Here is an 11,666-nt window from a genome sequence, read left to right on the forward strand (position 1 = left end):
TTTAGTTTGATTAAAATTATATTCAAGAAACTTGCTTTGTTGTTATTATTGTTTTTAATAAGCACTCCCAACATCCGAAAATCGCTTGTTTTCAATTTTAAATTTAGGAAGGGAAAAAAAAAGTCAGTGACTCGAACTGATTAGCACAGCAAGGGAATATTTAATAAATTTACATTTGCAGAGAATATCAACAATAATATGCACGAAAATGTTTTCAGGATCAGATGAATTCATAGGTGAAATCCAAAATTCAACCTAACAAAATTACGACTGCATGATGTTCAGGTATATGCATTTAATTATTTTTAAAAATAAATAATTAGAAACCTACGAGCCGACGTAACTTATTCGGTTTTCACTCTTTGCTTGGAAAGTCGTAAGCTTTAATGCCTTCTGTCACGAGACGGATATTTATCGGGTCTCATAGCCGTAGTGGAAGTGTTTTGAAAAAATGATTGAAAACTTGAATTTCTTCCTGGAAATTCGAGTTTTTCATCCCATAAAAAAATGCATATCTGACATGTCATCTGATCTGATTATATCAGGGTCTTAAGAAGTATGACGGTTAACTCTGTTTTCAAGGTTGCAAAATACGTGATATCACAAATGACATTAAATATTTTCAGACCTTTGATAAATCTAAAATTTGATATTATCATGATGCACAGAAGTGGTGAAATTTCTTTTCTATCATTAGCCCTCATCCTCCAAGAAGTTTAGTTTTGTGCAAAATTATTTATGGTTTTCCAACTAAATTTTAGATAGACTGGCTACAATGATCAGTACATCAATACAGAATACTTAAGAAGTCGTGAAATAAAGAACGTTATTCGCTACACTTGCTTAGGCAGAATCATAACACAACTAGTAGAAAGACCCTCTTTAGTTTACATGTCGGAATACGTGGTTCGAATCCAGTCTAGGACGTAAGGGACTTTTATAAAGGGTTTTCGAAGGTGGCGGATGTTGCAATAGTTTCTTTTGTTTGATTTTCCTTCCTGTAAATCCTGTAAATCCTGTAAATGAAATAGTTGACCGTAAATAAAACAGTCCTATTACCATTTCGAAATCAACTCAAAAAGAAGTTACTGAACTTAATTACAAAACTAGAGTTGATTGAGGCGGAGTATGCAAGTGCTATCCTTATAAATTTCTCTGAAAGTTATCAGGTGATTATGAGAAAGACGACAAATGAATGCTTGAAGTATGATTATCCACATGTGAAAGCATGGTAACAATTAATGCCATATTTTATCTTTGACATAGTTTATGCATTTATGATGGTGTGTGTATCGTTTCCCTTATATAATGAAATATATATTAAAGCAGAAGAAACGTTTTAATACTTAAAAACGATATTCGCAAAGAAATATTACACAGTGTGATACAAAATTTTAAATTAGACTCTCTCTCTCTCTCTCTCTCTCTCTCTCTCTCTCTCTCTCTCTCTCTCTCTCTCTCTCTCTCTCTCTCTCTCTCTCTTTCTCTCTCTCTCTCTCTCTCTGTTAGTTTGTGCGTGTCACATTCGAGAGATGAAACATTCGTTATCTATTCCATTAGCTAAATGTTTCTCTTCTTCGCAATTATTTGAAAGCATAATACACTCGGAGATTTTTAATTCTTTTTCTCGCATTTCGTCCACTGTGATTTGCATCTTCCCACCGATGTCCGTATTAATTTCTGATAAGTTATCGTTTTTCTTATCTGCTCTTTCCTTTCCAATTCTAAAATATTTTTTTTCTAAGGCGAGCATTGGTGATTCGACGAGTAAAGAGATGCAGTAGGAAACTCCATACGTCACCATTAAGTTACCGAAAAAGATCCACACCTATAACACAAAGAGCAAGATAGATTAATTAAAGGACGAAAACTATATTTCTGCGTACATACTAAAAACATGATTCATTCAATAAGATGGCTTCCTTTAATATTTAAAATGCATATTTCCATTAGAAAAAAGTGGGAAGTTGTATTCATTTATAATCGGATGACTGTGTTTTAATTTTTTTTGTGTACATATTAGCTTAATTTGAAACTTTCAGTGCAAGTTATAAAGACTATAAAGGACGTGAATTAGCGTTACAACCTTTCAAATTAAAATTAAATTGGTTTTAATTTTGTTTGATTTTTCTTCCTCCACGCTACCGGCCAGGACGTATATATACGCCCACATTTCCATGGAAGTAGATATTAAAATTGTATTATCATTGATATTACATTAAAATTTATGATGGATACGAAGCTTTTGAGGATGCATATTTGATCTTTAATGTCATCTGGTAAGGTGGTTAAATCAGAAGAAATATTTGACCGTAGATGAATGAAGCTATTGAACTTAATTACAAAACTAGAGTTGATTGGGGCGGAGTATGCAAGTGCTATCCTTTCCACTTGTTCACCACCTATATATCACGACCTTTTACAAAATGATTTATAAAGCGGCTTTGCAATCTTCGTCATAGTTAACAGGTTACCACCAAAAATAAGTTTAGCACCACTTTTCAAAATTCAAAATGCATTTTTCTGCGAGCGTGCTAATAGATCTAAGTTGTAAAATCCAATCCGCTTTTTCCCAAAAAATCATTTATATATTTATGAGGTTATGGTACAGATAAATGTCGAAATAAGATAACTATATAAAACAGACGTTCTGAAAAGTGCTTTCACTTTGGAAAACTAACTCAGCTCTTTGTTGCGTTCTTGATAACTGTATCATCATGAGCAGTGGAAAAAAGCACATTCATAGTTCTTACATCTGCGCGCAGATGCTCAAAAATTAAATAAATTATTGTACTCATTTGGAGAGGATATCCTAAAAGGAAGCTTTTCCTTCCCGGAAGCTACAAACAGGCAAACTTCCAGAGGTTCCCAAACTTTCTCGGTTCACGGTGCCCTTAGACTCTCAGTAAATGCTTATCTGCCTTGCAGTTTCATTTATTAAGTAGTTAGATATAGACTACTTAACTGTGTGTGTCCTAGCCATTTAGTGGCCTTTTGCAAAGGCCACTGATTTCCAAACTGGTCACGCGAAATCCCAAAGCGCGGCGGTGTCCAGGTTAGGAAACACTTCTTCTTCAACTTAGCTAGTCCTTCGTCCAGCAGTGGACGAAGGACTCACCACATTTTCTTCATTACATTATATTTTCAGCTTTTCTCATCCATCACATTCTTACAATCTAAACAATTTCATCTTACACATTGTTCCTTGGTTTTCCCTTTGTCTACCGCCATCCATAGGTCTCCATTCTGTAAATAATTTAGGCCATCTTGCGTTGTTTTATCTCGAAATATATGTCCGGCCCATCTTCATTTTGAATGCATGATGTAACTGATGTTCTCTACATCCGTTATCGATCTAATCAAATGGAAAATTATTCTGTCTTTCAGTGTCACACCAAGCACGTTGTTTTCTATTCTTTTCTGAGTAGTGACCAAGTAGTGACGAAGGCAACAAATCTAGCGTCTAATTTATATAAACGTACTTGCACGTGCTTCATAAGTCCGAAACAAACGAACACAAAATCGTTCTCTCCTCACAATCATTTTCCTCACAATGCTCATTTCATAATTAATATAGTTACTTAACATTATCTCCCTTACACACAGATTTGCACTATTCCTTCCATCATAATTTAGTTTCTCTGACTCTCTGTGTTAGGTCTCAGTATTATAATCTTTGCGTTTCGTATCACAGCCCGCTCTTCTCAATTTATTTATATCATATCAAGGTAATATATTTATTTTTTTTCACTTTCTAACTCTTTACTGTCTCTCTTCATCTTCCAACAACCCTTTCATATCTTCTCTCATACTGAACTTATCGCTTGTTAAGTCGCTCGTCCCTACTAGAATTACGATTGCTTTTCTTTTCTGTTTTTCAAATGGTACATTTTTAATTTTTGCGCCGGAAAAACTGGATGTTGTAACCTATTCACCAATGGTATGTTTTATGATATAATCGCCATTTCAAATAATATCATTAGTCATACATTACCTAACTGATTTTCGTTATGTTTAGTTGTGTTGTTCTTTCCCGTCTTGCTGCTTAATTTTCTTATCCTCCCTATGTTCCTTTAAATTCCACTCAACTTTCCATAATTCCCACCTCATTTGTCTAATAATCTGCTTTAACCTTGCCATTTTGGAGATTAAATCATGTTCATTATCCTGATTAGTGAGGCAAGCTTTCTTGTTCTTGACTTCGGTGTTCATGTCAGCGTTTCGTTTCTTGTGCGTTTTTGGAGCTATTTTACAGCTCTATTTAATATTGCAATATCTCATTAAAACATGTCACGAAAACAATAAATAGTATAAAAACGAGCAAATCTACACTAATTACAATAATTAATTACACACAAATTTTATCAAAGAAAATAGAAACAGATAATAATCTTCAGTTTTGCAGGAGTACTAACTTTAGCGATACATCAACCATATATATATATATATATATATGACCACCATTAATTTTCGTCACTGAAAAATGAACTTTATCCACCGTGATCCACGCTAAAGATGACTTCCGAGCTAACTGCTTATCTCTTTCACAGGCCAGCATACTGAGTAGTTGCCTTCATTTTGCTGCGATCTGATGGATGGCTTTAATTAGGACAGCAGTGCATCTGTTTTTAATATTTCGTAAAAAAGGACTAATTTTAGTAATATTTTATTGATTCATAATAATGCTAACTTACAGCAAAATGATGCCTGGGACGAATTTGTTCTGTAACACAGCCTATTAATACTACTTGTATCATGGGATGTATAAGAAAGGCGATGTACGACAGTCTACTCAGGGGAATGAATGCTTTCCAGGAAAGTATGGCATTCGCCCAACCTGCAGAAATATGTAAAAATGTTTTAAATAAATATTTAATTTTAAATATATTGCCCTGAATGTAAACAAATAAAATGCCTTTAGGCGATATATTATTTTCATTGTTTTATACAAAAAAAAAAAACCTTAGTTATTGAAGTCCTGAACGATAAAATCCACCCTCTATTTAAACGATACCTCGCTTTGTTTTATTTTTCTCTTTATTATATATATATATATATACATATAGAAAAAAAAAAAAAAATATATATATATATATATATATATATATATACAGGGTGTTCGGGATAAATTTGACAGTTTCGTAAGGAAAAAGAAAATCTTCTTTGTATCTATTAAATTTAATGAATTGACAAAAAAACATTACAGGCAGAGTTAATTACAATACTATCAACAAGATTTACTCAAAATAACCACCATTAGCATCGATCACAGCTTCAATTCTGCTTCGGAACCTCGAACAAGCTGATGCTACAGTCTCCCTGGGAAGGGCCGCAAAAACTGTTTTAATTTTATCCATTAACTGGGCGTTTGTATTACTGGAAGTGCGATTGGTGTCTTTTTCAACTGCGCCCCATACAAAATAATCCATGGGGTTAAGGTCTGGGGAGTTTGGAGGCCAAACATTTGGACTGGTGAAGTCGTAGAAATTTTCAGACAACCATTTTTGACTTTTTCCAGAGGTGTGGCAAGGGGCCGAATCCTGCTGCCATACATACGGCCTACCATTGGCTACCCTTGTTATCCAGGGCTTGACTACAGTTAGCAACTCCACGAACAAAGCCCGAATTCCAATGCCAGGGTTCTTCAACACCTGTTCCTGCAGATTTGCGAGGAATTCTGCTGTACGAACGCAATCAGATCGTCTGCTAGGGATCTTTCTTCTTGCTACATCCTCGTAGTCACCATTGCAAGTCTCTAGTTCATGCCTGATTGTTTTTACTGTATTCAGGGAGCATTGGGCAGCAGTCGTAATATCCTTATTTTGATGGCGGGCACGAATCATCATGATACAAGTTATTCTCTTCCATGATTCAGGTGGGTTCCAGCTATCCATCCTTTCTGACATCTTGTATATGAATGAAGAAGGGTCCAAACTTTTAAATGAAGAGAAGTGTGTGTTAATACAGGTAACTTACGGAAAAATATAATTAATTATAAATATGTCAAATTTATCCCGAACACCCTGTATATGTATATATATATATATATATATATATATATATATATATATATATATATATATATATATATATATATATACATATATATATGTATATATATATATATATATATATATATACATATATATATGTATATATATATATATATATATATATATACATATATATATACAAAAACATTCATTTTTTTTAATTTTAAAGACAAATAAAAATAAAACAAATCTAGTAGATCTCTTCCGAGTTATAAAGAAATAATTCACATATAAAGTGACAATCCATTTCCTGAAACACATGCATAGTACAAATTCAATAAGTCCATCTCCATAAAACGGTTGTTTCTGTTAAGAGCGACACATTAACCTTATCTTTTATAGTTGTTTCCTCTATAGTTTCATCTTGCGTTAATTAGATAAAGGATATTTTTGAGTTTTGCGTATTCGATGACTGAAGCATTTAAACCAATTTGGTTGGTTATTATATAAGGTTACTATCTATATTATCGAAGCCTTGACTTGCAACCCTGAGATAACAGTGTGCTTAGTTTTAAGGCATTTGTGGATAGGACCTGAGATGAATATTAACCTAGTATGTTGTGCGAATAAATAAGTCGTAATTTTCTGCGTCAGAAAGTGAATAAATGCGTGTGCCTCAGAGGTTTGGTTTTTCAATAGCTTCGTTTATTACAATACTTCTCTTACGAATGGAAAAATATCTTATTTAAAATGATACAGATGGCACAATGCACTCAAAAGCTAAACATAATTAATATACCTGTAGCAGATATGCAGATATCTATAGAAACACACTACATAATTATATATACATGATGATGCAGGGTGATATTACACAGACTGTTATTTTGTGAGATTGGCTCGAGACTCATGCTCTCTCTCTCCGGTTGTTTACGTTATCCATATGAAGTGCCTGCTGTTTTATTATAACTCGGGTGAGAGCTATAAGTTCATAAAACTTTCGAATATACAGGTATAATGAAATCTTTGTTAGAATAGTCTCTCTCTCTCTGCTACTAGTAATTTTAAACCGTTCTTATTTCAATTGCCATCTCTTTCACCTTGTATCTCGTGCTGAAAACCTGGACTACTAGGAGATGGGATTATCGATCATGGCAACAGAATACTGCAATAAAGAAATAAGTCAGTAATTCCCCTACTGATTTGCTCCGGTAAATACAAAAGAACTTCCAGAAAGTAAACAGGTCAGCAATTTTTAGTATTTATGTTAATATAGTAGCAAAAGTTGAATTATCGCAGCGAAAACACTGCTTTCACATACTGACACCTGGTCAACAGCCAATTAAATATCACTTACGCAAACAACCACACCACAACGTCATTTCCTGAGAAAATACAACATTCATTAAATACTTCTTTGGAAGATTATCTGAGAGCAACTGCCCAGATTAAACCGTTAACAATATTGCTTATGCATCTCCATCCTATCAAGAACCGTACAGTTTTGCTTCGGTCACACCTCGGAGGCTCAGATAGTGCTGCGAAAATGACATCGAATTCCCCTGAGATATGTTGTCAATTTTACAGAGGACTCAACTAAATACGGCTTGGTTACCGGAAAAACACACACACTGTCAACAGCCATTACAAAGTACGTGCGAATCTTCCGAGGTTAACCACGAATGCTCCATGGACCTCCCAAATAATGATGCACTAAGCAACTTGATGATCATCAATTCAGATGTCAAAGGTATCATATACATCTTTTTTGCATCCGTCTTCTAACACTGATTTTATTGGCAACAAGAAGGTTACATCAGAAAGAACCGCTCCACGCTTCCAGTGACATAGAATATATATTCGAACACAGAAAATAGTCATCAGAAACAAGGCATGTAGCTCAATGCAACGTTACTCATGAAAAACTTGAAACAAAATGTTGACATCACACCCGAAACGAATAAACCTGTACAAAAAAATAATAATAATCCCTGTACCAATAAGAGTACATCATGTGAAAAATCACGTCGTGAAACGACATTTCCCAGCATAATGATGGGTCACTGTAAATAAAATCCAACATACGAGAATGTACATTAACAACAGGAAAGAGAGAATTTTCCTCGCAACAGTCTAACTCTCAGCTTGCAGACTTAGAACTGTAGCCAAATAAAGAAAATACTCCTGTTCTTAATACAGCCTCACTTGATTCAGTGAATCAAGTGAGCAGAAATCAGCAGATACAAATGCATGTATTACTTGATCGACCAACTGGAATCACAATACAAATGAACCGACTCTAATTTTTTCAAATCATTTAATCCATAAACGCCTCTACATTTGCCTTAACGCTAGAAGATACAACTATTATGCAACATTTCTTCCACATGTTAATCTAATCCTTCTACTAGAAACAAATATCTATTCAGTTCATCATCCAAACTAACAACAACTGCTGGAGGACTAGTCAAACAAACTCCAAACTCAGTCACCTACTCAACAACATCGTGAAGCAGAAATCAGAAGTTCATCAACAGTACCTTTTCAAGGTCAAGTCGATCTCAAAAGTATCAGGCTACGCACTGCATGCTCGCCTTGAACAACAAACCATAACACTTTCCATATCAATATCTACTTACCGCAGCAGTATACTATGGCATCAGAAAAAAAATCTTGAACTCTGGCTTCAGGTGAACTTCAGTTTTGCAAAACGTTGATATTTTCTTTCCTATTAAGGAAAATTGTTCACAACCAAGACATAAGGATAACCCCTCGCATCTGCTGTTCTCAACACATTCCAAGTGTTATCGATTTTTTTTGAAATGCATGAAATGTAAGTAATAGTGAAAAGTTAAGTTCCTGATCCTTATGAACTCCACTCTGCACTATTATTTGTCCATTGGTCCACTCGGAAGCTATAATGGAATGTGTTTGTAGGTTACAAGCTCGTATTCTTATGAAATGGGTATCGTATCTCTAAAAATATATATAAAGCATATATATATATATATATATATATATATATATATGCTTTTTTTTTATTGCGAGTGTCCTCTTGCTCTCATTTCTATCCCTCGTGACACAATTTCCTAGCAGTCATCCAAAACATCAACTGGCTCATTTTCTCCGTTTTTATTGATCCAGCTAGAACAGCTTGACAACATTTGGCATCATCCACTATCTTATCGAATTAGCACATCACTATAATTTCAGCTAAAGCCCTCGTCAACAATACCATTCCAAGAGTAAATGGTGACATCCAAAGTTTAATTCAAAACACAACTTGGTACAAATTTCTTTGTCAATGAAACAGATCTCTAGCAAATATATTTCACTCGTCTTATAAACTTTCAAATATGATTATGCCTACTAATTAGACTAATGTTGGTAGTTCTCACACGTTGAAATGAAATTCATAAAATATACAAGGAGGCATGGAATATTTAAAAATTTCTAAATTTCTCGTATATCGTTTTTCTTAAATTAGTTAGGACATTTTCACTTACCTCCATATCCGCTGCAGCAAGCTAATATAAGCCATGCAACACCTAATGCCCACGCTGTCCTGCTGACTGATCCATACAATACAGACTCCAAGATAGTAGGATCTCTCCCTTTGTTCCAAACATAAATGCCGTACAGAACGGTCAGATTCGTTGCTGTTGCGGTTATCCATCCAATCAGCTTGAAAACCTACAAAATTAAGATAAGGTATATATATATATATATATATATATATATATATATATATATATATATATATATATATATATATATATATATATATATATATATATAGTTCGAAACCTATTTTGGACTTGAAAAAATATTTTTCAGAGCTTTCCAATCGAAATTGAATGATCCAGTCTAATACGAATATCTCATGAAAATTTGGATTTTTTAATCTCCAGGCATGCAGGAGAAAACACTCAATTTACACACACGAATATTTCATCCTTACAATCTTATTCTAAAATTATCATTATGAAAGCCGATATGGAAAGTGATAAGCTTTAATGATCTGTAAGTACCTCAGATTCGTATTATTATTAAGGGCAGGATAACATCTGTAACACATAGCTAATTAACACCGAGGATATACTGATCAATAGAAAATGGATGAACCATGCGCTAGAGACCACACTTACGGGGTTTATTTCAAGACACCTAAAGTCTCCAATAAACAGGATAATGAGCTTACATTGGAAGATGAAATATGCCTCCCAACTGAAGTTGCTCGTATAACATCCATGTATACGGCGTAATTCGAACACGCAGGCTGTTGGTTGGACGGTGGGTAATGCCAACCGTTACAAATCTCCTTTATACTCAAAACACCCATCTCAGTTCTTTCTCAGCCTCTCCTTGCTGCCTAATAAATTTTGTGAACCCGATTCATACTGAGTAGATGATACTGTATGTTAGTAAAAAAAAAAAAAAAAAAAAAAAAAAAAAAACAGGTTAACAAATAAAATTGGTCAGTCAAGGATCACATGCCAATTTTTCCATTAGAATCAAAACCTTTACCAAAAACTAAGTTAAACAAGCACCTCGAAATAATGCATGGATTGTACACAGAACAAAAAGAAATTAAATTAACTAATGTTTATCTCCGACAGTTTCGAATGTCAACTCTCATTCCTGTACGTGTACGAAAAACATTAATATTCATTTGTAGGATCATTTTTCTGTGGGTTATGTACACATGCGGCCACTAAATCAAGATAATATAGATAGATAAGATAAAATTTATTATTATTCTCATCATGTCTACATAATATTTATATTATACAATTCAAGTTACACAATTCAATGTACAATTATTATACAATAATAATCGTATTTTTATTATTATTATTATTATTATTATTATTATTATTATTATTATTATTATTATTATTATTATTATTATTATAGGGCCGTAGCCATACTGTTTACTACAGAATTAATTTAGCTCAATACAGTCACTGCAAAGTCCAGTGACTGTATCTATGAGGGCTCACAGAACATGGGATATACCTGTTAATATATTAGCGTCATAATTGGATATACGTGTTAATATATTAATGTAACACTTGGATATACTTATTAATATATTAGTATCATAATTGGACATGATATTAAAGTTATAGTGATCACTTATACCATATGTTTTTAAAATAAATGTCAACATGATTTATTCCCATGATGTAGTCTCTCAATCTTTTTTTGAATGCATATTCTGAGGTTATAGATTTGATTTGATTTCATTTGGGAGTTTATTGTAGCTGTTTGTTGCTAGGAATTCACAGGATTTATGAAACATTTCTCTTTTTTTTGTTTTGGGTACTACCAGCATGTTCCAGTCGCAGCCTAATTCATAGTTCAAATTATGTACCGAAAAACCTGCAACGTTCATTCTTATATATAATAGACAACAATAGAGATATAATTTCAGTAGTGGCAAAATATTATGAATAACAAACATATCGTTGGTCAAATGTGCGAAGCCAGTAGTGGTTTTAGCTCTAATTATTTTGTTTTGTATTCGTATCAATGGAAGTAGATTGTTATAATAATCTCCACCCCAACTGGTGATACCATATTGCAGTGAGGAATTTACCCAGGAATAGTATAAGCAGCTTAAGAATGGTACAAATTTTTAACATAGTATAGTCTGTTAATTATGAACCC

The 11,666-nt window shown here is 33.5% G+C and overlaps 1 protein-coding gene across 1 annotated transcript in view; it reads right to left on the minus strand.

Moving 5' to 3' along the window:
• Positions 1-1,519: 1,519 nt before the first annotated feature.
• Positions 1,520-11,666, minus strand: part of LOC150108677 (nose resistant to fluoxetine protein 6-like) — a 59,859-nt gene continuing 49,712 nt past the window's right edge. The window contains exons 13-15 of the mRNA XM_090390502.1: positions 9,500-9,686; positions 4,695-4,837; positions 1,520-1,828 (exon numbers count right to left, since the gene is read on the minus strand). Coding sequence (XP_090246628.1) covers positions 1,520-1,828; positions 4,695-4,837; positions 9,500-9,686 — 639 coding nt within the window. The remainder of the gene's footprint in view (positions 1,829-4,694; positions 4,838-9,499; positions 9,687-11,666) is intronic.

Source organism: Typopeltis vanoorti, chromosome 3 (assembly GCF_054136105.1).
Source record: "Typopeltis vanoorti isolate ZY-2024b chromosome 3, IOZ_Tvanoo_1.0, whole genome shotgun sequence".
NCBI classification, from domain to species: domain Eukaryota; kingdom Metazoa; phylum Arthropoda; class Arachnida; order Uropygi; family Thelyphonidae; genus Typopeltis; species Typopeltis vanoorti.